Source organism: Trachurus trachurus (genome assembly GCF_905171665.1).
Source record: "Trachurus trachurus genome assembly, chromosome: 9".
In the NCBI taxonomy this organism is placed as follows: domain Eukaryota; kingdom Metazoa; phylum Chordata; class Actinopteri; order Carangiformes; family Carangidae; genus Trachurus; species Trachurus trachurus.
The window spans coordinates 23,014,395-23,042,393 of NC_139895.1; the positions used below are offsets into that span (position 1 = coordinate 23,014,395).

The 27,999-nt window shown below is 42.4% G+C and overlaps 3 protein-coding genes across 4 annotated transcripts; 2 read left to right on the forward strand and 1 right to left on the reverse strand.

The window, feature by feature from the left end:
• Positions 1-241: 241 nt before the first annotated feature.
• Positions 242-7,062, forward strand: LOC310991532 (acyl-CoA dehydrogenase family member 11). Its single transcript, XM_083979275.1, has 15 exons — positions 242-330; positions 1,545-1,848; positions 1,935-2,158; positions 2,294-2,393; positions 3,054-3,171; positions 3,401-3,543; positions 3,637-3,789; positions 5,201-5,295; positions 5,394-5,493; positions 5,572-5,712; positions 5,807-5,899; positions 5,975-6,082; positions 6,176-6,347; positions 6,549-6,615; positions 6,700-7,062. Exons 2-15 carry the CDS (start codon positions 1,555-1,557, stop codon positions 6,806-6,808), a joined length of 1,917 nt encoding a protein of 638 aa, XP_083835401.1. The 5' UTR covers positions 242-330; positions 1,545-1,554; the 3' UTR covers positions 6,809-7,062.
• Positions 7,063-7,593: 531 nt separating this feature from the next.
• slc8b1 (solute carrier family 8 member B1) lies at positions 7,594-15,426 on the forward strand. Its single transcript, XM_083978938.1, has 15 exons — positions 7,594-7,984; positions 9,536-9,688; positions 10,202-10,254; positions 10,746-10,803; positions 10,903-11,008; positions 11,146-11,313; positions 12,295-12,411; positions 12,486-12,557; positions 12,681-12,811; positions 12,924-13,065; positions 13,185-13,306; positions 13,882-14,035; positions 14,140-14,220; positions 14,622-14,686; positions 14,818-15,426. The coding sequence occupies exons 1-15, from the start codon at positions 7,829-7,831 to the stop codon at positions 15,007-15,009; spliced, it is 1,770 nt and encodes a 589-aa protein (XP_083835064.1). The 5' UTR covers positions 7,594-7,828; the 3' UTR covers positions 15,010-15,426.
• A 258-nt stretch (positions 15,427-15,684) lies between these two features.
• tpcn1 (two pore segment channel 1) lies at positions 15,685-26,543 on the reverse strand. 2 transcript variants are annotated; one of them, XM_083978937.1, is made up of 26 exons: positions 25,851-26,543; positions 22,870-23,006; positions 22,004-22,180; positions 21,801-21,914; positions 21,075-21,205; positions 20,762-20,850; positions 20,597-20,631; positions 20,413-20,471; positions 20,145-20,244; positions 19,861-19,977; positions 19,599-19,723; positions 19,454-19,502; positions 19,283-19,346; positions 19,149-19,193; positions 18,996-19,052; positions 18,856-18,909; positions 18,658-18,730; positions 18,433-18,540; positions 18,158-18,319; positions 17,952-18,067; positions 17,317-17,363; positions 17,137-17,205; positions 16,932-17,031; positions 16,589-16,728; positions 16,394-16,474; positions 15,685-16,292 (listed from the first exon to the last, which is right to left on the reverse strand). In XM_083978937.1, exons 1-26 carry the CDS (start codon positions 25,939-25,941, stop codon positions 16,149-16,151), a joined length of 2,484 nt encoding a protein of 827 aa, XP_083835063.1. In that variant the 5' UTR covers positions 25,942-26,543; the 3' UTR covers positions 15,685-16,148. The 2 variants fall into 2 exon arrangements, with proteins under 2 accessions (XP_083835063.1, XP_083835062.1); XM_083978936.1 differs by lacking the exon at positions 25,851-26,543 and adding an exon at positions 23,159-23,429.
• Between the last annotated feature and the right edge of the window lie 1,456 nt (positions 26,544-27,999).

Genomic DNA, 27,999 nt, shown 5'->3' on the forward strand with positions numbered 1-27,999 from the left:
GATACAAATATTGTTTTGTATTTACTGGGAATATTTAAAGTATTTCACTTACATAAGTCACATAGTAACTGAGCCTTTAACCAACTCTGGACAATATAAATAAACTGAGACGTAGAATATGATAAGAAAACCTCCACCAGTGTCATGTTTCTGATGGCGGAGAAGAAATGACTGAGGCATGTCCAGAGAGGGGAGACACCAGTACCGACTCACCCTGCTGTCTGCAGCGCCAGCGCCCCCTGGTGGTCTCAGGCAGCGACCACGTCCATCCGCTGACAACTGATCCACCGACAACCTCTGCTCATGTAAACACTGCCAAGCAAACCACAGGTACGACTGAGTTTCTCCTTTACAGCTACAAACACCCAGGTTTAATGTGTGGATTAATCAATGTTGTAAAGTGAATTATCAGTGCGAATGAGCAAAAAGTAAAATGTGCAGCCATGAAACCCGGTGTGGTCTGATAGCTTGTTAGCTTGTGTGTAGCTGTTGTGGTTGTCTGCAGATTGATCGATACAGGCTGTCTGACTGAGAAGTGCAAGAATAACAGTGAGATTGGCATCTTTCCCCACAGTAACCAGAATAGACTATGATAAAATGCCTTAACATTTAATAACTGATTAAAAAGTAAGACTAATATCCGCTTTAAAAAAAAGCACAGCGGAATCAAATGAACTTTAACCCAGTTTTGTAAACACCAGTCTGGATGATCCCTAACGGAGGTATTACTGAGTATTAGTTACGTACATTTTTAGATTACTTGATCCTATTCTTATTCTCGCTCTGGCTCAATAGGGAAACAATCTTCAACTTAAATTAGCTAAATATTTTCATGTTTGAATCTGATATTGTGTAGGTAAGTTACTTAGCCTAATTGTGTTATGGAAGTAAATGTAGGCTACTATAACTTTAAACACTGTACATGCCTCACATGAATAAATTCTCTAAAAATACTTAAAACTAAGGCTTCATACCAGTTGAATGTGAAACGCTAGCACTGAGAAGTGTCTTCATAACTCCAACCAGGTTGTTATAATGTCAGGTTACAAAAAGAGGAAAAGTCATTTAGCGCAGTGCCCATGAGTTTCACCCAGTGACAATGTGTTGCTCTCCAGTGTTGTTCATGAACACTGGTTGGGTTCTGTAATTGTTATTACCTTAAAAATGTAAGCACATGTAACAGTCAGCACAATTGTGATCTACCCTAAAGCCAATAAATAATAAATAAATATGCCCATTCTTTCAGTCTTCACATTGATGGAGTGAAGATAATTTGTGTTGAGGGAATAGTCAGATAAGTAATGTTTACAAATATGGGAAAACACTGCTACAAACGTAAGCTCAAGCTGAATAATTTATTTTGGGGAAAAAACATCATTAAATGTCGCATTAGAAAAAAGGTATTTCTAAGGTCTAAGGTCCCAGACACAAAACACTATATTTTAGATTCCTGTAACTGACTGATTGAATGAAATCAATCATTTTCCTCAAGCAATATCAGCTAAATTCTGTATCTGTGCTGATCTTCTCATCTCAAACTGCAGGTCTTGAGCCATGTCCGTGCCCACAGCCCTCCTGAACTCCCGCATAGCTGGAGGCTGCTGCAGGGCGTGGCGTCACGTTCCCCAACCGCTCGTCCTCATCAGATCAGCCAGTGTAGGTGAGTCAGGCTCTAGAAGATCTGAGGAAGAGCATCTGTGGGAAGCAGTGAGCCATGATGTGCTGTTTTCCAGAGCCAGGATAGGGTCTTTCTTTCAGGACAGGGCCGTGCTGAGGAACCCTTTTCTGGAGGATGCCTTGCTCAGAGGGTACCTGAGGAGACACCTGCCCCAGGAGATGAAAACAGCCGTGATTATCTTTCTGTTGTTTCCAGTAGTAAACAGCCAGGAAGAATCTCTCTTGTTTGTCTAAATGTCTTTGTGTACACTTTACAGGCAGCTCTTTCAGACTTGTGTGCATTCGGAGAGCGTGTGGCCAATGAGGTGGACGAGTGGGGAAGAGAGTGTGAGGTTACCCCTCCACGGCTGGTGCACTTTGACCCGTGGGGTCGCAGAGTGGACCACATAGTGACCTCACCAGCCTGGAAACGCATGAAAGACCTGTCAGCGCAGGAGGGACTGGTTGCTATTGGATACGAGAGGCCCATGGGGGAGTGGAGGTGAGAGGATTGCTGCACTTTTCCTCCAAGCTCATATTTCAGTTCAGAAAACAGTTTTTGTTTTCAGTTCACATGAGAATACATTGTTGCAGATGGGAAACTCAAAGAGTGCACGTGTGTGTGTTCTTGTTCCAGTCGTGTGTACCAAATGAGCAAACTGTACATCTTCTCTCCCTCCTCTGGTCTCTACACCTGTCCTCTGGCCATGACCGATGGAGCTGCTAAAGTCATCCAGGTGTGACAGAAAAATTAAGTTTCTGAGTACATTTTGTCTTATATACCAGTATGTACATTCATTGTTTTGGCCATTGTGTTTTAAATAAAATGAGATCCTTCTTAGTTTGTGTATCCAAAATTCAAATCCAGGATTTGAAGAAATTAGACTTAAAGGGATAGTTCAACATTTTGGCAAATTGGCCCATTTCCATAATCCCTATAGTCATAGCAGTAGGTTCATTACCTTTAATTGTCGGTGCAAGCTATTTTTAGAACAGCGGAGCAGAGCCGCGATCTGCCCAGAGCTAATCTACAGAGGCTAATGGGATTTCTTGGCTTCCCTCATCAAACTCCTGAAATACACAATCCAACAACTCCAAAACGCTCTCGTGGACAAGTTGTGACCTGCAGATTCACCACGCCATGAGATAATAACGGAACGTTACGAGACAGAGTTGTTTTCGAGACAAATGCAGAGACCGCTTGCCGGAAAACTGCTGCCGGGAATGCACATCAGCGGTTTTGCATGAATTTGCCTCGAAAACAACTCTGTCTTGTATATTATGATTATGGCAATGGGCCAATTTGCCAATATGTTGAACTATCTCTTTAATTCTCCCAATAACCTGCTGTTTTTGAGCTCTAACTGAAGTGAGTGATTGTCTGGCTCTGTCCACAGTCCATAGGTGCATCGTGGCCAGTGGATGAAGCCTACCGTCGTTTGACCACTCGTCAGCCTGAACGTTTCTGGACATCTGGACAGTGGATGACTGAAAGACAGGGAGGATCGGATGTGGGTCAGTAGTCTCACTCATAACCTTGTGCTGTAGGTTAGAAGCTACTTCTGAAGTGGTTACGTCCCATATTTGGAAGAGCTCATAGCTCATGAGTTGGATTGGACCAACTTTTGTTCCAGTCCACAAAATTATCTGTTGAAGAATTAAGTTCACTCTTTGGCTTTGTCATGCAGAATAAGTATTTAATGCATCATGAGTATGTTCTACTTGTTGTCTCGCATGTCACCAGGCAGCGGCACAGAAACAGTGGCTGTTCCCCAGTCAGATGGTTCATACAAACTCCACGGCTTCAAGTGGTTTACCTCTGCTACAGATGCGGACATGACCCTCACACTGGCCAGAGTGCAGGACAGAACGGGTGCGACCACACAGGTACGACTCACTTCTTCTCACACCTGGACTCCTTATACATCAGTGTGTTTCCATTGCAAAGTGTATGTGTGTGTGTCTGTCTCTGTCCCACAGGGCAGCAGGGGTCTGTCTCTGTTCTACGCAGAGGTGGGTCGAGATGGGGATGGCCGTCTGAGGGGCATAGAGGTTCAAAGACTCAAGGACAAGCTGGGCACACGACAAATGCCGACCGCTGAGCTACTGCTGGATGGTCTACCAGCACACAGGGTCAGTTAACATTATCATTCATCACCGGATTCAGATTCCCTCTGCTTTTTAATGCAGAGTTAATTAGCAGATTCATCTTACAGCAAAGCTACAGGGTCACATACAACTCACTTTATTAAAACACTAAAGGCAAATGCAGTGGAAATAAACAGAACATTTCTGGTGTTATCCTACTAAGTGCAACATTCACAGTAATCCTGTTTACTAATCTTCTCTGACAAATGCTACAAATAGACCAAACTAACACAAGAGTTCACATGAAGGGAGTCAAATAGACCAGAACAAACAAACCAGAACATTGAGCTGACAGCAGTGTAGAGATGCATCGAGTTGTATTAGTCATTGATTAGTGTTGATATCAAAAATATTAGAGCTTATTTTGAAATTGATAATAACTCATTAATACATTATTGAAATACTCGATATTTAGCATTAAAGGGCATTTCCAGTCGTAATCAATGGACGTTAATATTCATTTTTGTTCAAGAATCTATTGTTTTTTTAATGTTCATTAATGGGCTCAGGACTAATTTTAAAATTGTTCTGTGGTCGCAAGTAACGTTCCTTTTGACCATCACTTAAATTTTAAAATTCGCTTTACAATTAAATTAAATCAAAATTCGGACTTAACGCGGCTTCTGCGTTGTTCCTTTCCGGGTCAGAGAACACAACAGTAGAAAGACTCCATGAGGGACTCTGAGGCCTTTGTTCTCTGACCCGGAAAGGAACAATGCAGAAGCTGCGGTAAGTCCGAATTTTGATTTAATTTAATTGTAAAGCAAATTTTAAAATTTAAATGATGGTCAAAAGGACGTTACTTGCGACCACAGAACAATTTTAAAATGAGTCTGGAGCCCATTAATGAACAATGAAAAAACAATAGATTCTTGAACAAAAACGGATATAAACGTCCACAGGCTTCAGTTGGGAGTATGGATGGTATGAAATGAACTGATCATAGGTGACCTGATATCTGAGGTAAACATTGATTACGACTGGAAATGCCCTTTAATGTATAGTATAACGAGAAATCCATAAAAACTCCCTTCTAACTTTATAGAGTATATATATTGCATACTTGTCACATTATACTGTGGTAGCAGTTTGTTTAAAAAAAATCAGCATACTTGACCTTTTTTTTTACAATCAGGAAATTATGCAATATGTGTGTCATCAGATGTCAATCAAGCTGCTAACTGAAATTATATCATAGATTTGCAAACATGAATTTGTTGAATTTGTTGAATTATCTTTCCACAATCGACAACACAATCAGAAATCAGCCATCTCTAGTGGACACAGTGTCTGGAGTCTAATTCATGTGACATGTCACATTTTCATCTGGAAACACAATAGAGAGATTCATGAAATTGAAATCCTTGACAACTGTATTCCCTCCCTACATCGACAGCTCTCAGAGGAAGGAAGAGGTGTGGCGTCCATCGCTAACATGCTGACCGTAACCAGGATCCACAACAGCGTCTCTGCGGCAGCCGCGATGAGAAGGCAGGATACGACTCGTACCCCTGCGCAGCATCCTGCAATCATTTCTAAAAATCATGACACAAATAAGCTGATTTGTTAATAACATGCTGCGTTCACAGGGTGGTCCAGTTAGCTCGTGACTATGCCACCCGCCGCACTGCCTTCGGAAAGCTGCTTAAAGACCACCCACTGCACATGCAGACTCTGGCTAGGATGGAGGTAAGCCAACAAACTACCCAAACTCTACTCCCTGTTTCCCCCTCGTGCCCCACCCACGCTCACTTCTGTCATGCACAGGTGGAGACTCGTGCGGCGTTTCTTCTCGTGATGGATGTGTGTCGTCTGTTGGGCCGAGAGGAAAGCGGCATGGCGACTCAGCTGGACAGCCACCTCCTGCGTCTGCTCACTCCTGTGGTCAAACTGTACACTGGGAAGCAGGTGCACGGCTCGTTCAAGTACATTTTCACGTAATAAACTGTCACTTGGTCTTCCTCATAACGATTCTGACTGTATGTGGTTTGTTTGGTCTCAGGCGGTGGCTGTAGTGTCGGAGGGTTTGGAAAGCTTCGGTGGACAGGGCTACATCGAGGACACCGGGCTGCCTGGGCTGCTTCGTGATGCACAGGTGAGGTCAATACCAAAAACAATCAAATTTATTGTTAATTTTTATTCAAGTTTCAAACATCTCTTTCTCTCGTAGGTGTTGAGTATTTGGGAGGGTACAACAAATGTTCTGTCTCTGGACGTGCTGCGCTGCGTGTCTCGCAGCTCAGGAATGGTTCTTCATGCATATTTCAACCATGTCAAGGTCAGGAAACGACCCTGTCTGACCGGTTTAGTAGCCAATCTATGGCAGAGCTGAACAGAAATATGAGGTGCACTTGTTTTCCTCTCCTTATAGGCCCTGCTCGCAGGCGCATCTAGTGTTTCCTCTTTGGGCCCAGCAGTAAAGACGGTTGACGGTGCCCTCTCTGAGCTGCAGAAGTTTGTTCAAGTAGCAGCTACCAGAGGACCCAGCTACCTGGAGCTGGCAGCCAGAGACCTGGCCTACAGCCTGGCTCGCATCTACACAGGTATAGGTGCTATTAAGACATACCGGTATATATTTCACAGCTGCAACGATTATTTAGTTTTAGGATGATATTTTAAAACATAGATTATATATTTTTGACTTTTCATAAACCAAAAAGGCGATACATTGAGAAATAAAACCTGTTATTAGTAATAGTCCTAAACAAAATCATGTTTTACTTCATACACCAACATGTCAACAGGTGCCCTTCTCATTGACCATGCTTGTTGGGAAGGAGCTTCCCCATCTGACAACTATGCAGCAATCAGGTAAAAAATAAATAAATAAATACATTAATAAACGTTCACTTAAAAAACAATGCATTCATTCATATTATGTTTTTATTTTTCCAGATGGTGTGAACAGGATCTGTGTCCTGTGGTGACTAAACAGGCGAGAGGCAGCTATGAACCTCACACTCCACCTCTTGATGCTGCGCTGGTGTATGACCGTCCGACCTGAGACTGAACGCTCACTGAGATACACGTGACACTTGTTTTTCTGCCATTTCTATGCCTGATTTTACTTCTATGGCCGAACTCACAACCGTGCCCCACTGTTTTTGTAGTTGAGCAGTGAATCTAAAAATGAAGCTTCTACTACAATGAATGTATTTTTGTAAAACATTTAGTTTGTTTCATGTTTTTGATAATTACACATGTATATAATGTATTTGTATTTTTGGCTGCAATAAATATGGAACTATTGACTCACAATTTTCAATATGACAATAATTTGTGGAGGCCTGTGATGTGGATTAGTAAAACATGAACTGTGATACTCACTCTGATAGTTTACAGACTTCAGAGGTGACAAACACCAGACCACGAATTAACTAGAGCACAGGTCAGAGGCAAGAGGAGCCCAAACTGACGCAGGTACATGATGCCTTCAAGAACTGTAGGAAAAAAATATTTCTTTATTGTATAATTGATACATTTTCTTACAGTTTATATCAAATCTCATGTTTCAAAATTGTATAATTTGCCTACTATGTAATATTATGGCAAGGAGCTGTACATTTGAAATTAAATGACGGCTAACTGACAGTGCTATAGAATTACACAAATTAATAAATAAAACCCCGTTAAATTACACACTATTTCTATTTCTGCTCTTAACTGTAGTTTTTTGTTTTTGTTTTTAGAGACATTTGAGGATCTGTCCACTCCCGACTTTACGACGAGTCCCTGAACGCAGCACACGCCCGGTTGGATAAACAGTGGGAGGGGCTTCAGCCGAAGGTGTACAGAATGTACACGGACACTGAATCTGAGCGCACAGACATGTAGAGAGCCCCAAACAAACACAGCGCTCATGTTAAAGTGAAGCTGCCACAACAACAACAACAACAACAGAGAGAAGACGTCCTCTCCAGAGAGCGGCGGGGTGCAGCTCGTTGTGGCTGTAAACTCAACCCGAGAGTCCGGATCGACGCAGCCCAGTCTCCAGAATGGACGCGGCTCCAGGATAAAGTGAATCATGTCTCCTGACGCTTTCCTGTCACTTCTGCTGCTGCTGGTGTTGTCGTGTCACCACCGGGCCACCTCTGGCTCCGATGTCCTCAGGACCCGGTCGGGACAGATCTCTGCTCCCAACACACTGGCCATGATGTCTGCGAACAGCATCGGCGACCAGGTGGGTGAGATCTGGGTCGCTACATGAACATGAAATACTGTCAGAGTCAGTGGTCAGGTGTGTGTGTGTTTAAGAGAGAGTGTGTGTGTTTGTCAGCAGATTTCCCAGCTGTCACATGGTAAGTGGCCACATGAATTAAGTTTGACATATATGTGTTTAATTTGATGTGTGCATTTGCACATCAGAACAAATAAGTGTCAACACCCTGCAGAGGTGTTTTATTGATAATCTATAGTGAGGGCGGGGGATGCACAGTAGGTGACAGTGTGTCATTTCTTGTGCTGACTGAAGATGTAAATGTAGGTAATGTTACATGTGATGATGAAGGCCATAATGTTTGTTTGTATGTTTGCTTTTTGTTAATGAGACTAGTATTAATTTTTTTTAAATGACATTCCCATCCTGCTTCATCAACCCTGTTCAACAAGGGAAAGCCCTACTGGAGGTTCACCTGTGTAGGTCATTTGATTAACAATGTTGCTAGACAATATTTAACTACCACTGAAGTTTACTATTCATGGCAAAGTGAAGTCAGAACCTTCCCTGATGTCAAGCTGGTGCTGTCACATTCAGTGTCTTGTGTCTAATTTAAAGATCTATTCATCTAGATCTATATCTGGCATGGTGTACACTTCCTGGTTTCTCACTGGGTACATCTATCTGAATGCATTTCATTAGTTTATGATCAGAACAGACTGTCTCAAATCTTTACGAGAAGTGTTAATTCAACTTTATGTTCAGTGCGTGAGGTCATAGTCAGCAGGGACGTAATACTGATACACTTCTCAATTTACTACAGATCAGTTCAACACCACTGCAATTACTACAATTTTAATAATAAACATACATATAAATACCTGTATTACTTATTGTATATACAATGAGACAGTATTAATCATCATCATCATATCAATGTCAATCGTGTCATTGTGGCAGCAATTCCTTCACTACATCTGAGCAGACTGAGCTATGCTGCAAATCAGTGAGCAGGACTGCTTTATGGCCATTTTGGATTTTTTTTTTTTGTGCAACAATGCGATGAAGTTCCTCTTTCCTGACAGGTATTTATTTTTCTGGGAACAACAAAACAGACAATCTAACATGATCATTTCATCCATAGACATTTTTCACTAGAATAAAATAGGCTTAAATTATAATTGAATCCTTGTTGGCGACTCCTAATATTGTTGTTGTTATGTTTATATGCTGTATGTCCCAAACACATTCACACATTTTTAAGAAAACATGTCAAAGTTGCTGCATGTTGTCTGCAGTGTGTTGTGCATGCACTTTGAAAATATGAGGTCAGTAGAGATCGGCTGATCGGTTTTGCCCACTAGGAAGTTACTGTGGTGCTGATGACTTTCACTCTACTTGAATTTATGAAGCTTTAACAACTAAGTCATTGTTCTTTTGGCCTTAATAAATCAGTATGATGATGCGAGAAAGAGATGTGAGAAAGACACTTTCAATATGAATCTGCTTGTGTGTTAAAAGGAAGAAGAAGGCAAACTAATATCTGTGTTTGTGTGTCTGTGTGTCTGTGGTCAGTGTGATGATGTGATGAACCTCAGTGCCGTGGACCGCTGTGCCTTTGTGGAGAAAACCCCAGACTGTGAGATGGAAGACGGCTTCATCAACTACCTTCATGTGGCCTTCTGCCTGCTTTCTCCAAACCTCATGCCCCTGACCATCACTTTCTGTGTAAGACCTCTGTGTGTGTGTGTGTGTGTGTGTGTGTGTGTGTGTGTGTGTGTGTGTGTGTGTGTGTGTGTGTGTGTGTGTGTGTGTGTGTGTGTGTGTGTGTGTGTGTGTGTGTGTGTGTGTGTGTGTGTGTGTGTGTGTGTGTGTGTGTGTGTGTGTGTGTGTGTGTGTGAGTGTGTGTGTGAGAGTGTGTGTGTGAGCAGCTGCAGCACCACTGATCTTTTGAGGAAGCAGTGACGATCACATATCTGACTTACCAGGCTCTGTTCTTTCACTCTTTGCTAAATAATGGATTTTTATAAGGATGTATGAACTTTTTGATTTCCCCATGAAACATGTTGTTGTGCAAAAAAAAAAATTAATCATCTGCAGTTAGAGATTAGAAACAATAGGATCACTGTGTTCAAACTAAGCCAGGTTTATCAGGCTGAACTTGTTCAACCCTAATATTTTGTGTAGGGGACGTGTGTGTCTGAATGCAGCTGACTCTGACCTTCTTCCTCCTCTCCACAGATTATATGGCTGCTCTTTCTGTTTGTCATTCTTGGACTCACAGCATCTAAGTTGTAAGTATTTCTTTTTTTATGTTGTCAGTGTCAATACATGCTCCACAAGTTCCCCTTTTATGTGTCAGAGGAGCCCCCAGCAGCTTGCATAAATAATTCATTTTCACAGTTAACTCTCAAGTGAAAAAAACTCATTTATAGGCCTCACACGTGCTGACCACACACACACACATACACATTCATGCCCTAACTCAGTGCAGTCACATGAAGAAGTCACATGACTGTGGAGAGTTTTTTTTCTCATGATTTTTCACTTGAGTTGTGAGATTGTGAGATTTCCTCAAAGGAAGCATGGTGGTTCTGCATTTCCACCACACACTCGCTCACTCACACACTCACACATACACCAAACACGGACTAAAACAGTAAACTGTTGTATATTCTACATGGAATAACCTTAATAACTAAATAAAAATATGTTATGAAAATACTCTACCCTTTATATTTCTCAGGAACGTACTCACTGGTTGTTTTTAATAATTTCCCCACAGTTTCTGTCCCAACCTGTCAGCCATCTCCACCAGTCTGCACCTCACACATAACGTGGCTGTATCCTTTATCTCTGTTTTTCCTGTCTGGATTTTCTGACATTTTACATCAATCAAAGTTCTTGCTTTGAGAGGAATGTTTTCTTTGACTCGTGCCGAGGGCGTTACATTTCTAGCTCTTGGTAACGGAGCTCCAGACATCTTCAGTGCCATGGCAGCTTTCTCCCACCCACACACTGCTGGACTCGCTGTTGGAGCATTGTTTGGTAGACACACTCTTTCTCTCTCTATTTCACTCACACACACACACACACACATACACACCAAGATAAATAAATATATCAAGCTTTTTAGTGTGAACACCTGGTTGGACTTGGTCTGATCTCTCCGTCTCCCTCCACAGGAGCTGGTATATTTGTCACCACAGTCGTTGCAGGCAGCGTGGCGCTGGTCAAACCTTTTGCGGTGGCCTCCCGCCCGTTCCTGCGTGATGTCGTCTTCTACATGGTGGCAGTCTTCTGGACTTTCCTCATGTTGTTTAGAGGAACCACCACACTGGGAGAAATACTGGGTACATCCTCGACACACACACACACCATACCACCATACCTTAGTCCATTTCTGTGACCACAGCTGAAACACACACAGGGAATTTGTTAAAACGTTGTACCTACACTGACCGAGACTCAGGGATGAACTGATTACAGGTTAAAGGTTACTGTCACCTGACCTCACATTAATCCTATTCTTGTGAGCACTTGTGAGGAGGGAACTTCATTTAAATTAACTTTATTTAAAGTGAGTCATTTAAGTTATTTTAGTAAAGAAATTGTAAACAAAATGTGACTTAATTTGAAATATTTAGTTATAGATGCAACTCAGTTTGATTGAATTTCAATTACTATATTTACTTTAATTTAAAAATAAAAATAAAATAAAAAAAACTTGGTGTGGTTCACTGCAATTTGTTGATTTTATATGCTGATTAAATCACATTTTTAAATGACTGAATTTAATTTAAAAATGTAAAAATGTATCTAAACAATAATATAATAATAAAATAAAATAATATTCAATACTCAAAATAATGATATTATTCTAACTAAGCTTTAATTATTGTGAATATAATATTATACATTTAAGTCACTATCATTTAAATCCAAACATATAATTCACAAAAAAATATCTGGCGCTGGAGGGTCTGTCCTGTGGTTTTCTATCACTGTGTGTATTTTGGTACAAACCAGTCAAGATAGAAAAATACAAACAATGTCTTTCTTTTTTTGGTGCCAATGTCAACAGTTCAGCTGCAATCTTGCAGTCAGCTGTTTTTCTGACTGAAAATAACCCTGAGATGTGGTTCTCAGGTTGCAAAGTCACTCTTGTGTGTGTCTATCTAAGAATTAAACATTTTTTTGTTTGCAGTAACTTCACTGTTCTCATAAATTATGTAGAGAACTGGAATAAACAGACTATATACATTTTACAGCAACTGTACCAAGTTTCAATGCCGTTTCATTTCAAACTTACAGTATTTATTTCCCTTTTCTAGGCTACCTGAGCCTCTACGTGGTGTATGTACTGACTGTTATCATCAGTGCGTACATCTACAACCGGCAAAAACATTCGATGAACGCAAGTGTCCAACCAAATGTTCCTCAAATACCAGGTTAGATACACATAAACAAAAATGCATGTTTCCATACTTGCCAGGGATTTTATTTATTTATTTCTTTGCCTCAGAGTTTCATTCATCTGACTCATCTGATGATGACGTTCCCTGCCTGGCGGACGGGACAATTCAGCAGGAATATGGTAGGCATTCAGCAGCGTTGTTTGAACTAGAATAAAAGTTAATGAACACCAGGATTCTTCTTCTGCGTGATCGCGGCTGTAACATGCACGTGGGTTCATGTACAGTATGTGTTGGTGTTTCAGAGTCAGAGTACAGGCCACTTCTACCGTATGCTGAGTCTACAAATCAGATCCTGCTGAGCTCTCTGAACCCAGTGGACCACAGGAAGTGGAGGAGGAAATCATGGAGGTGGAGAGCGCTCAAAGTACTAAGGGTGTGTGTGTGTGTAAAAAAAAAACAATAATGTCTGGAGTTGGGAGTCAAAGCTGCTTACTAACTATTCGCCCCATGTTAATTATCCTGTAATTGTGCACCCTGCTCATCAGACGCCTCTGGAGGTCCTGCTGCTGCTTTGCATCCCTGTAGTCGACCCCGATAAAGAAGATAAAAACTGGAGACGCCCACTCAACTGTCTCCAGCTGATCACTGCTCCACTGGCATGTGTGCTCACCTTCCAGTCTGGGAAATGTAAGTGCGTTACCTTTTAAGATAAAGGCAGCCTGACACTCTGTGGCATTGTGAATCAGATCAAATAGATGGTTAAATCATCACCTGACAATATCCTTCTTGCTTTTCTTAATGTCCAGATGGAGGTCACATGATCCAAGGGGAGTTTCCCGTCTGGGTGCTGACTCTCCTGCTGGGATTTTTTGTGGCCGGCATTGTCTTCTTCACCACCACCAATGACTGCCCGCCCAAATATCATCCAGTATGTGTTTGTGGATGTTCAAAAAAAAAGAAAAAATGCTTTCCAAAATATGCTGGACATGCGTCTGTTTTAAAGGGTGGAGGGGTTGAGATTAATGTGGTGTCACCCTTTCCACATAATATTCACCTCCTAGGACAATGTAATGATAACTAAGGTAGCATTACATCATATTAAGCTCCTACAGCCGGCCATGCCAGCAGCTGTGAGGCTCCACTGAACCACAACAGTGTTAACATGCTGTGAATGCCATTAATTGTACAGGCTTTGGGTCATGAATTATAAATTAATTTACAATACAATATAACAATGGTGCCATGAATCCTACTTACTTTAGTGAGTAGGATTTCTCCTCAGAGGACCATGAATGTCTGAGATACTGAAGTCCAGATTACAGCATGGGCCAAAATAAAAATTATATTAGAGATATATAGTACTCACTTAAAACCGCTGTTCCTAAAACATTTTTTCCACCAGATTGGATTAATGTAGTGTTGTTTCATGCTGTGATGGTGAAAGATGTTCTGTTCTGTTTCTGCATGTGGTTTTAATTTTTGTCTTGTTTTTTGTCTCCGCAGCTGTTTGCTCTTTTGGGTTTTGTGGCGAGCGCAGTGTTGATCAGTGCAGCCGCCTCTGAAGTGGTCAGTCTCCTGCACATGCTCGGTGTGGTGCTAAGTCTCAGCAACACCGTGCTGGGGCTCACTCTGTTGGCCTGGGGCAACAGCATAGGAGGTGATATTTGCAAACACGTTTTTTTTTCCTTATCCAAAAACATCTGCAGATATATGATGTAGTTATAACCTGTGACAATTAATCTGTATGCATCTGGTTTTCAGATTGTTTCTCTGACATCACCATCGCCCGGCAGGGTTACCCACGTATGGCCATATCCGCCTGCTTCGGAGGCATCATTTTCAGTATCCTTGTTGTCTATGGATATTCTCATTCATCCAGGTCATCGTTCTTTTCTGGGCAAATTGAATCATAGGCAGCTGGACTTGTATTTGTCTGGGAAGACGTTTCGCCTCTTATCCAAGGGGCTTCATCAGTTCGTACGCAACAAGTCTCACTAGTCCGCACTAGCTAGACTAACTATGTTGCTGAGAACTTTGGGTCGTCTCGCTAGTGCGGACTAGTGAGACTTGTTGCATACGAACTGATGAAGCCCCTTGGATAAGAGGCGAAACGTCTTCCCAGATGAATACAAGTCCAGTTGCCTACTTTTCAATTTGCCCAGAAAAGAACAGTATCCTTGTTTTCTTCCAGTATAAAATCATGTTGAGGCTGTTGTCTGAATCCTTGACTATATTTCTTTGAGACATGCTCTTTGGAGTGGGTTTGGGATGTCTGATGCAGATGGTTCAAACACACTCTGATGTGAAGGTAATCATCTCCTTAAACACACAAAAGAAGATGTTACAGTTCTGGTCAAATTTAAAGAGACACAAAATACATGTTGCTGTTCAGACTTTTTTGTAACCAGTAAACATGCGTCTCTGTCTCTGTCTCCTCAGTTTGAATCGGAGGGTTTATTGACGTGGATTCTGGCAGGATCTCTGGGTTTGTCTCTGGTCCTGTCATTTATCATTGTTCCACTGTGCCGGTTCCACTTGGGTCGAACCTACGGGGTCTTTCTTCTCGTCTTCTACGCCATCTTCCTTCTCATCGCGCTACTCACAGAGTTTGGCGAGATCAGCATTGAATAGACCCAACACTGAGGCCAGTCTGAAAATGAGGGACATCCTCCTGAAATGCAAAACTACACACTGGAACAGAAGCTGCACTGAATGCAGAGGACTGACCAAGTCATCTACACACAATACTGACACACTATTTATAAAAGAATCAACAGTACACCTGCCTGCAACCCAGAGCCGAGCTGTAAGTGGTTTGTGGAACCAAGCAGGGAAATTAATGAAAAACTACCGTTTTCTGCTCAGGGAGAGCTGAAACTAATCACACTGTGCCTTAAGTCAACTTCTTGTTTGTGCTCATTGGAGTTGAGAAGCTACTTTTTTTGACTCTAGAGGGAAAACATAGATTGTTGAAATTTATACTTTAAAATATTGAGAAGAAACCAAATGTACTGTAAATCAAAATGTAAAAAATAACTTTGTAAAAAAGCTGCTTTTGGAGAATTAAATCATTTTGGTTTGGTATTTGTAATTACAGGTCAAATACTTTGTTTTCTGTTAAACAGTGTTAATCAATGTTACCAGCAGTATTATAGCACAGCAGAAATACATCAATGCACTTGACAATTTGAACAGTTTATTAAAATCCCTTATTAACTAACTCAAATACATTACAGAATAAGAAGTTATATAAAAGTAAAACACTTTGAGTCAGCTGAGACATTGGTTAGAGGAGATATACTGTAATTGTTTTGAGCTTAAAGGAGTGTGAGTCTTTAGTCTTTTGGTCTTAAGACAACTTTGTAGTGTCTGTGTTAATACTGATCAGATGAGCCATTATCTAAGGCATCAGGTTTAAGTACTACATGATTTACTAGAATTCACAAAAGGCCTACAGCAGTACACATACACAACATACTGTAGTAGTACAGGCTCCCTCATGACATTTACTGCAGTCTTTGAAAAGGCCAGGAAAAAGGGCAACGCTCAACGCTCCCATCAGAGCAACAGACCTGCACTGCTGCCTTCGTGTCTGTGCTGTGACATTAACTCGTGTCCCTCTCATATCAGTCCAAAAGGCCCCAGGAAAGTTCTCCACTGTTACAAACAGTGAGTGGGGGGAAACTGGACGAGACCAGGAGTGATGGGGTTTCTGAGAATGAATAAAATGCTGACATGGTGGTGTGCATGTCCCGCTTGAGAACTGTGTGTTAGTTGATGCTGTGAGGTCCAGTCTGTGAGTTGAGCTGCGGCTCGGGGACGGGAGACGGGTCAGAGACGGGACTGTCCAGATTCCGCTCCGGGCTTTGGTCTGGTTGAGGCAGGTTTTCCCTTGAATACTCGGCATACCACTCCTGGGGAAACACAACGGAGAGAAGGGTTGAAATGGAAAAAGGTCAAGAAGAACCGACAAACTACTGACACGTTATTCAGGATTATTTCTACAGCTTCTTACCTGCATCTCCTCCTCGTACATTTTCATGCTGAGGTCACTCTTTGTCCTCGACCTGCGACCTAGATACACCAGAGACGAGTGCTGCACACATCCAAGCAGGAGGGAAAGTTAATTAGTGGGACGTCAAGTGAAGATCACACAGGAAAAGGGGTTTATAATGTGTTATTTATTATGTGTGTGTGTGTGTGTTCTTACCCCACTCCTGTCCATAGCTTGTAGGACCCCCTGCAGAGAGCTGAGGGAGGACTGTCCCGGGCACGTCTGCTTGTACAGCTCTAAAGTGGCGAGAGCTTCGTCTCGGCTCACCTCAACTTCAAACACGATCCCGTTCTCATCTACACACACAGAATTTAAAATGACTTACTGATTCCTAATTTGTAGGCGAATCTACCTTCCTACACAAGACTGGCAGCTAAACACAGTATGGATTAAAGATCAAATCCAAGCTGTGTATCCAATTACCTGTGCGAGAAGTAACACAAATGTTCAAACATAATTGACGATGTTTTTCAGTGCTATAAGATTTGTAAACACCAACCCTCTGGGTTCTCCAGTGGTGGTTCCCTGTTCTTGCGGCTGTAGTTCATGCGGAACACAAAAGCATCCAGAATGAACGCCACAATGATGGTCATCACCACCTGGACAAAATATCACACATGTCAACAGACCCGTTCCCGCATAGAGAATTTAAAAAAGGCAGAAAATGCAGTGTAATGTGACCAATGTGGCCACACAGGTCTCACCATGGTAACTATGTAAAAGGTCATGAAGTACAGGCGGCTCCAGTGGGTCGTCATGGAGGTGACTCCTTCCTGTGGCAGAGTGAACACAGCAGCAGTCAAACACTGACACCTAACGACCAATGACAAGACTGCAGAGTGGAGACTGACAACAGACAGCACAGACAAATGACTCAATCCTACCATGGTGATGTACCAGTTGTTGACCACAGTCAGCTCAAACAGAGTCACTGAAGGAAAAACAAGACATTTGTTAATCCTGGACTGGAGAGCTTAAATAGTGCCCCTAAAATGCAATATTAAAGGAGAAGTAAGCGGAATGTTTGTGTTAATATAAGTCTTAAATAGTTATATCTTCCGACGGCAATCACTTATATAGAGTGTTTGGTCTGAAACACGGGTCTGTCAGTCACTCTGCTCTGCTGTAAGCCGAGGAGAAAACTTTCCTTGTATCCTACAACCTTTATCCAATGAGGAGAGAGAACGGCATAAAGGGGCGGTCCTCTCTGTGTGTGCAGCCAAGGGATGCGAGTGAATGTGGTGACGTAGGGACGAGGGCGGGGACTGCTAACTCCATTGGCTGACAAGAAGTTAGCCAAAACAACCGGATCGCTTACTTCTGCTTTAACTCATGTTTAACCTGAGATTTGCCAAAAAAGGATTATTATTATTTAGATTTTTAAATAAATATTTGATATATTAATGGACCTAAAGTAGCAGTGGGAACAAATGGGCTTGTGATCTACAAGGAGACGGACTTATAGATTGTGTTTTGGTCTTTTTGTGGTAGACAATACCATCGATAAGAGATGATTTACCAAAGCTGCTGAGGATGTTGTTGAAGTTATTGAGATAATAGTAGCCTTCCTCCAGCACTGTTTTATTGCCATGTGTGTGGTTGATCAGTCTGTAGGAGTCTGCCACCGTGCTGGTGCTGTGGAAGAAACAAATGGATGGTGTGATAAGAATAGAAGTCAATCTAAATCATCCTCCTATGTCAAGCTACAGGAAAAGTAAGACTCACTTGCAGCAGTTGGGGTAAACCACATCTGCAAAAAACTCCATTCCCACAATTGCAAAGGAGTAGTAGAAGATGATTAAAGTCAGCCCCAGACTTGCCATCCTGGGGAAGAGCTCAAACATGGTGTCCAAGACGTTGCGATACCTCTGCTTTATCTTAAACAACCTGTCAAAGATCACACACGAAGGTTGAAATATAGGGGAATATACTGTATGCAACATACTGTACCTTATGTAAATTGTTTGCTACAAATTTGAACAGTAGAAATGAAAACTCACCGGAGTAGCTGAAGTGGTCTGAGCACTACAATAAAGTAAAATGGCTCCATATCGAAGGCAAGAGCAATCAGGCCCAGGAAGGCAAATACTGTCACTGAGAAGTCAAACCTGGAAAGATCGGCAAAGTAAGAACCAGTGTGTGGTCCCTGTTCAAATCACCTTCAACAATAATTTGGTTTTAAAAGAAAAAGAAAAAGAAAACAAAAAAACCCTGTTATTACTCACAGATTCCACCCAGAGCTGAAATAAGCCATCGGCCCCAAACCTGTTATTTTCAATAACACCTCTACACCATAAACTAAAAGTGGAAAGACAGAGGCAGAGTTCATGTTAGTGTAAGTGCATGTAAACATCTTGAATTAATAACTGAGGGTCTTTATGAACCGTTTCACAGCATATGTACTGTTACGAGTTTCTACTCACTGGTCAGGAAAACAATGTAACTCCATGGAACAAATCTGGACCAGGAAAATCCACCTGGAGGAGGAGAGGAGGGTGAGACATCTGGATTTCAACACCTTTTTTCCCCCACAGTGTGTTCATGTGGACAAAAGAGGTCTTACTATTCAGTGTGTACGTCTCCACGAGGATCCACACTCCATTGATGGCCACCACCACATCTGCAGTCACAGGAAAAGGTTGAAAAGTTAATGATGAGAGACTTTGCCTTCAATATCTTCGCAAGACAGCTGGAGAATGTAAATGATTGCACTTACACATGGCATACTGGAACGCCTTAGACTTCACCAGCAGGTTGATCCCTGTTAGAACAGAGAGGAACACACTTACAATGAGGAACTGAGAGACAGATCTGTTTAGTCAAATAACCAAAAGAGGAAAAAGCGGTTGCCTTTGAAAATGAGGAAGGTTGTGTGTGGGAGGTCATCGAACCAATGTTCTCCACTGCGTCGTGCCTAAACAACACACACACACATAGACAGCGCACGTTTTGAAAAAACAGCAAAAGGGATACAAGGGAGAGTAAAGTTTGACCAGACAGTCAAAGTGTAAGGCTGCTTACCTTCCATTTAAGACCAGTGACCTGATAGAACTTATAGAAGTCTTGTAGACTGTAGCAGAGCAGAAATAAAAATGTAACAGGGTTATTAGACGTAGGAGAAAAAGAAGATTTTTAAAAATCTGGTCGCATCTGGTGTGGTCGTTACCTGAGCATGGGAGCCCCTGAAGTGTTAAGAGCTTTATACGTGAGGAAGCGGTCTCTTGCAGACATGCGCGGTCGGTAAAAACGCATCAGACCGTCAAACTGTTTGAGCGACACACCCATCGGCCTCTGGAGAGAAAAAAGCAGTGATGCAAAGCAAAAAAAAAAGAAAAAAAGAGGCCATGAGTGCTTTGTAAAGTAAAGCAAATCAATCTTTTGCGCTAAACATACAGAGTGTTGCACTTAATGGAGCAGTGAAGTCATACCTGTCGGCTGACTAACAGCTGGAAGGCATGGTCAACGGCAGAGCGTTTGTGAAGCGTCAGGGATTTGAACTTCATCTTCTCGACATCATTAAATGTATCAAACACGACCGCCAGGAGCTGGAGGAGGAACAGAGATGACAGTGTAGTGAGGCTGATGAGCAGTCGTCAGCTTATTAAATGCCATGCAGGAGTCGAATACAACATTTCTCATATGCAAGTTGGCACTGACAGTTGCCATTATTGCATGAATGCATCAGGTGGGACATTTTAGAAGATATCAATACCAGGTTCATGATGAAGTAGAGCTCTATGGAGAGATAAACTATGAAGAAGACACAGGACCAGCGGTTCTTGGAGTAGGCTGGCATCATCACATCAGGGAAACTGTGAGAAAGGGAAACCAGAGGATACCAAATAAAACTGTGTGATCAGCTTTAACACACACGTAATGGGTGAAAAAAACCTACTGAGATGTAAAAGAAGAAGTGCCGCTCGCATGCAACGTGTGTTATAAAAAACACTGAAGCGTTGTATGTGCACTGCTTTACTTACTTTGCTGTGGTCAACAGCACAAAAAGACTGACAAGGCTGTTCTCCAGAGTGCTGAAGTACTGCAGAGAGGAGAGAGGGTTTAAGTCAGGAAAGCTCAGAGAGAGAAGAACCACACCGAGGACAAGTCCCCAGACTTACATAATTCAAACAAACGAATGTCAGACAGACTAAAAACTCAACATACCGGGTCAGTGGTGTTTGGAGAGAAGAGGCAGAAACCTGGAGGATGAAAAAGGCAAATCAAACACTGAGCAAAACGAAAAACTGATTCCTAACTTCTCTTTTAAAGAGGTCAGAACAGAACCAACAGCATTTATGTAATATATATTTAATAACTATATATTCTTACCCAAGATAGCAAATATAACCATGAAGAAAAGCAACAGCAGGAGGATGTCAATAAAAGGTGGGAGGGACTGGAAGATCTGACGCAAGTTTCTGATTGAATGAGAGAAACTGTGTCAGTGAAGAGTGAGTTCAACAGTTACATCAGTGGCGTCTGTGTGTTCAAGGAGCAAAAAGACATGTAAACAAAAAAAAGCATATAAACTATGACGTAACTGACGCAAAGTAGTGACAAACTAAACTAAATGTGGATGATCAGTACAGAGACCTGCCGACTGTGTCCGTGTGTGTGAGGGTTTGTGTAGGTCGTGATGTACCTGCGCACGGCACCGCAGTATCTACAGTCAACCAGGAATATGGGCCGGAGAGCTCTGGTCACTCGCACGTGAGACGTCTGTCTGATCAGAACCACTATGGCCTCCACAAACTGCAGCAGCAACACACACGTCTGCGCGAGTACAAGAGGCAACATGAGCAACAAACAACATCAGCAGCTGAACTACCACCAGGGCCGTTGTATAGGGGAGAAAGGTGATGATACCTCTAGGGGCCCAGCACCCAGTAGTAGGGCCCCAAAAAACCCCAGTAGTCTAATCTTTGTACAGTATGACTGAATTATTCTGCTTTCAGCATTCAGCAGCTTTCTTCTCTAGTTCTGTATAAGACCCTGACGAATACTCATAGTAATGCTGCATAGCATCAAAACAAAGTAGGCTAATTCTTTTTCTTTTTTTTTTACGTTGCGTACAAACTGATGAAGCCCCTTGGATAAGAGGCGAAACGTCTTCCCAGACAAATACAAGTCCAGTTGCCTACGATTCAATTTGCCCAGAAAAGAACGATGACCTGGATGAATGAGAATATCCATAGACAAAGTATAGGCTAAATAAAAAATGATAATACATACGTAGGCTAAGAAGAAAAAAAGTGGAAAAGTCAGGGGGTTAGGGGGCCCACTTAAGTATTCTTTCAGGGGGCCCAGAATTCCTAGCAACGGCCCTGACTACCGCCATCAGAAAAGCTACCCATCATGCATTAGTTACCTTCACCATGGTCCTCTTGTGTCGTAAGAAGGTGTGGAAGCCTAACCAGCGGAGCTTCATGCACAGCTCAAATGCCACCATGACCAAAGCCAACAGCTCCAGAGTGGCATGGACCTGCAAGAGGTGTCACACACACAGGACACTGAATATACAATCTTGCGGGTGTGCGCTGAGTGTGTGTTTTTGTGTATGCGCTCACTCACGTATACATCCAGGCGCAGCGAGGGCACGGCGGGAGCTTCGCACAGCGACAGCATCATCAGCAGCAGGCCTGTTAGCAGCTCCATCATGTAGAACAGGTGGTTGTGGGCGAACAGGTAGGCTGCCAATGCCTTTGGGTTTCGAGGATGAGTGAAGAACTTGTCGTTGTTCTCTCCTTCCTGTATTTGAAATCCATAAAACACACATGATGAACCATATGTCGAGCATGAGCGTATGAAAAACCAAGCAGTACCTGTGGCCGGAGAAACACGCTGCAGAACTTACTTAAAGAACTTAAATCTGACACACTGGTAGGATGAAGCAGTGAAACTTGAGTTAAACTCACATAAGTAACTGCTTCTTCGCATTAATTGCTGGAACAGAGCCATTATTAATGTTTCCTGTGCTGACTCCTCAGACTTTGCCAAATTACTTACACATGATATGAAGAATGTTTTGCTTGGTGGAGACGTTGCTATAGCTCAGACTTAAGACCAGCTACCAACTACACACCATCCCCCACACTGTCCACATGTTGTTATCACTGTGGCAGGTGAATGTATCTGTCTACAAAGTTGTAGTTCATCTCATCATAACTGAGCTAATTATAACTTCAGCCTTTTTGAATACAAATAAACACCTACAAGATCATGTCTGGTCTTGGTTATTATTAGCAAAGAAATTCCATATTTGTGCCTCCCCCCTTTTCATAAAGTACAATTCTCTCTTAACATTTTATTACATTCTGCAGCTGTCCATGATCTAAATGTGAAAGCAAAATGTTTAATCATCTACGAGTGACAGAGTGTAGAGGGTGTAATAAAAACCATCATATACACATGATTACTCTGTTCAAGCTGCTCTGTACCTGCAGGTAGATGGCCGCCTCCTGGTAGTTCATCTCCCAGCTTTGTCGTAATGACACATTTTGGGCTCTGTGGTTTTGTGGCCCAGGTGTTGAGATCACAGCACTGTTCACTATGTCATAGTTGCCCCCACCTCCGTCTGGAAGAAGAAAACAGTCATGTGTCAGTGTATTGATATTGTGTGAAAAAAGCACAACACAATGGAGCTTCCATGCTTATTCTTTGCATAGCTCCACATATAGGTCTCTCATACAAACACAGTACATAGAGGAGTATTGTATGTGTGCGTACCAATGCCGTCTAGTTCTGTCTTTAAGGAATAGGAGGAGATCACGACTGGACTCTCGTTAAAGGTCTGATCTTCATGGAAACCAGCTGCTGCTCGTCGTCCACATAAGCACTCCATTGATCAGACCGGATTTGTGGATGTATTATTGTCCCTGAAGTCCACCGCACAAGTATGTGTGTGCCTGTGTATGTGTGTATGTGTGTGTGTGTGTGTGAGTGTCAATCACACTACGCTGGTCTTGTTCCAGCATCCACACACATCTGGAGATACAGATGGCCAAACATTCCACTCAGGCCTGATGCAAACTCCAGAAACACAGTCGCAAGTTGAGTCCTGATGCGAGTCCTCACAGATCCACAAATATCCAGGCTTAAGTAAGTTAGGACCTAAAAGTGACACTGGAGACAGAACGCCATTCAAAACAACTGACGGTGCTTCGCTAAAGGCAGGACGTCTTTGACAGCTGGTTGCTTCTTTTGAAAAAAAAAAAAAAAAAAAGCCTCTCTTACAGTCACCTTGATGACAGAAACTGTGGTTTAAAAACCAGTAAGACCAGTTTGAACTTTGAACTGAGCTCACAATAAGTCAGTGAGAAAGTGCCATGTTTGCACTGATGTCACATTGCCTATTACGTCTGCTTCCTGCCACAGACAGGATACAGACAGAAGACAGACAACCCAAAGGAGGAATTAATCCCGTGTTACAAGACAGACTGTGCCTGACTTCACACCACAGGGAAGACATCTAGATTTGTTCTAACAGTGCAACAACAGTTTTCCATATGACACAATAAAGTACTGACTACCTTCAAAATGACACTTTCTTTTAAACCTCGACTGTCAATAAAAATGAACCCAAAAGTAAAATAGATGAAATCTGGATTAACTCAACATTCTCTGATCATTTATATTTACAGATTTACGCAGGATCTCACATAAATATAAATACAGTTTCTTTCTCTAAGTAATAAGTCCCTCCACGTGTCCTGCTGCAGCTGCATATTTCACTCCTGTGCAAGTCTATCTGGGTGATCTTCCCACACACTGCACATCACATGTTTCTGCTTCAGGCACAACCCCTTGGAATAAAAATTAAAAAAAACTCAGAGGAGACCCTATGAGTCTCAAAAATTGCAGTCACAGACGTTTCCTGTCCACCGTGACCGCAGCAAATTCAGCTCAAGTGTGAAGATCAAATTCCAGTCCAGCGGCGGCGGCCTGCCTGTTATCCTGACAGGAGTACACCCCGTGTCTGCCGTGTGCCATTCCAGCCCGTCATTTGTGTGAGAACAATAAAACGTTTGGAGCTCCTACTCAATAACACGGTGGGGTCAGGCTCACAGAAACACAAACAAACTCAGCAGTCATGACCGTTCCTCCCAGGATAAACAAAATCTAGTTTTGCGGTGATCTGACGGGTCCTTATCACCACCAGCAGTAAAAGCTCAACTCCAAACTCCTGTCCAAGCATGTGATCTGTCACTAAGGTGACACAATGTAGCCCTCTTCCTCAGTGTCCAGGTTCAAACTCCCTCTCTTTCCAGAAAGCTCCAACAATAACCAGCAAGCACAGTGTGATACTTCCTCCTCATCCAACACTCCTAGAGATCCCGAGTCCCAAAGAAAGAAAGAAAAACACTCCTCTGCTCTTCCTGTTCACCTCCAGAGCCAGAGAAAATGATCCAGTAAGCTCACACACACAGAGACACACTTACACACAGGCTACAGACATTTACACACACAACACACACATGCTGCCCATGAGCAACAGGGAGGGGCTGAGGGGGTCCACTGTCTGCTGAGGCAGCAGTTTCTCAGATGGGTCATTTTGTAGCTTATATGTGAGGAACACAAAGGGAGCAGGATTACTATGTTGAGTGGATGCATGGATACCCATACATACTGCACACACACACACACGTGATCGCAGCAGAGCCTGGTGGACAATCTCTTTTCTCAGTTAAAGCAGTGTGGCCTGGACCTGCAGCATGCATGCAGCTGACTGTCAACAGCCTTTGACTGCTTAGGACCGCACCAGTGCAAACCTGGTAAGTAGCTGAGCATCTGCTTCATATGACAAAATATACTGCTGAAACAACAAACAACACTTTATGGTACTTGAGTTGAAATACAAAGACAATGCATGGACACAATAACTGGAGGGAGGTGTTGGTTTGGTTTCATATCATTTTGCAGAATGCAGTTTGTACTTATGTTAAGTCTAATGTTTGGCCCTAACCCTAATATAAAGGGTTAGGGTTATATAGGCTATACAAATGACCATAAACTTGAACTCAAATCGCCTTCTATGATACATAATCATTTTATCCTGTATTTTCTTTTTGTCTTTTTGTTTTGCCATCATTATTGTACTTGGATTGTTTTTGCTTTGTTCTGTTTTTACCTGCTTTGTTGTTTTCATCTTGTTATTTATTTTTATTGCAGCTCACCCGTCACCCTAGTGCAGGATGAGCAGTATAGAAAATGAATGAATGAATGTCTTGTAAAGCACTTTGTAACATTGTTTTGATAAGTGCTTTATAAATAAAATTACTATCATTAGGCTATATATTTCTGTCACTGGCAACAGTGTATTGTATTGTGTTGTAATTATATACAGTATGTGTGCTATACCACCGTCAAGCACACATAGATTCACAGTATACACATATAGGGTATCACAGCTGATACTTACTCTCGTCTCCCCTCTCTGTCTCCTCGTTGAGCAGACCGCTGTTTGCTTCGTCCCAGGTCAGGATGAGAGGCACGTCGTCGTCGGACTCCATACCAGCAGATAAACAGGCTGCAGCCCGCCTGGATTTGCCCTCGTTCAGTTATAGATAATCTAAGTAACGCACACTTGTTAAATAACCATACGCTCTGTCGTACAAACCGCAAGACAACTGCACATCTTGAGTGGCCACAGCTACGACGTTAACCTTTAGTTGTTGGCTAACCAGCAGAGTACTTTTTCCTATGCTTTGCTAGCCCAGATGATAGCTGAGGACAAGTTTAAATGTCTCTGGGACCGACATGCGAGGCGGAAACTAGCGGCTTTCAAGTAGTGTGAGGCGGGCAGGGCCTGCTGGCTGCAGAGTCGGTCTTTGTCCTGACACGGATGACATCTGTCACCGATTCAACTGCTCCTCTGTCAGCCTGGATAACAAGCCCCGACAGTCCGTCCGTGTCCATTACGGCACCTTCAGGGCACCGAGCAGAGCTTCCTGCTGCATATCAGACGCTGCTGGCGCTCTGGTAACATTTAATCGATACTTAACTCCAACCGTTTTATATATAGCTTAATACTTCCGTAAACAACAACACCCTGCCCTCACCAACTACACTACCAAAGCTCTACAGATGCTCTAGCTGCCGCTACATCAACAAACTTTCGCGACACTGGAGCAACTCACGGCAGCTGCTGAGCAGGCTCGGTGTCGCCAGATTTTCAAAATAAAACTCAGTGGCTGTAGGAAATTCCGTGTAACTTCCTTTAATCGAAAGATATTATGCAAAGATTTATGAATTCCTTCATCAACTATATAAAATAAACTATATACTCGTGCATTTCCTCTCTGTGCCACGTGCTATCCGCAGTATGCGTCAGTGGTTTGACACAGCACGCACATTAGTGGTTTCCTAGCAACGGCAAAATATCGGTCAACAATATTTTCTACTGGTCGCCAACGCACGAGTCCACAGGTATGTAGCTTATTGCATTTTGAACACGGCTTCACCTAAATGAAGATGAGCTAAAGTGACAGCCACTTATTGTGAAGTCTACAGATAACATGTAGAATGTCCGGGGTAATTCTCCCTTGATTAATTTACTCCTGAGTCCTGACCTTGGCCCTGGTCACTTCTCTCAAGGATAGCTATTTAACGTTAGCTCACTAATGTCACATGTCATCTACCAATGTGGTGTCTTGAAGCCATGGTGCATTAAATACTCACTAACTTATTAAAAATAAAACACACACACACACACACACACACACACACACACACACACACACACACACACACACACACACACACACACACACACACACACACATAAGTTACACATACACATACACATACACATACACACATACTGCTTGAATATATGCTTTCCCTGAGTGCATTTCTCATGTCAGTAACGTTAGTTTATAACTAATTGATTCAGGATATCTCCCATATCACTAAACAGGCTTTGTAGTAAGGGCAACATATGAAAATCTGGGAACTAAATCCTTACCAAGAAATTTCTTCACAGTTGTCTTTAGGAACATGCGTAGTATGACGTCTTAAAATGTTGAAATTCAACTCCCGTGGGAAACCCCCTAAAAAACAACTCAAAGTTGGGGTACCCGGTAACTGGATTTTTGAACATTCCGAAATGTTAAATTTGGCCTTAAGTAACTTGTGAGGGGTCAAACTAGGGGTTTTTCATGATTCTGAGTTGATTGCAAACATTAGTTTTACACCCAAAACACTCCTTGGTGGAGAAAAAAACAGCCACACCCACTTTTCTTGTTCATCGGAACCCCCATCACCACCACCAATAGAATGTTGGTGCAGGGAAGTTCCATAGTGCAGTTTCAGCCGACGCGACCCGGCTCAGGCTGCAGCGGCAGCACCATTCATCCTATTAACCATTTTTCTACCATTGCAATGAGTCTGGAAACATTATTTTAAGGCCGAAAAACTCCGCAATGTTACTTTAATGCAAATTCAATCATGAATTCTTTGGCCTTACCACTGCAACTTTTCTGCAAATTTGCTATCATAGACCGCTGTGGCTACTAGCTGTGGTCAGCTGTGGCCACAGTGTTTCCATTACGTTTTTTTGCATGTCTGTG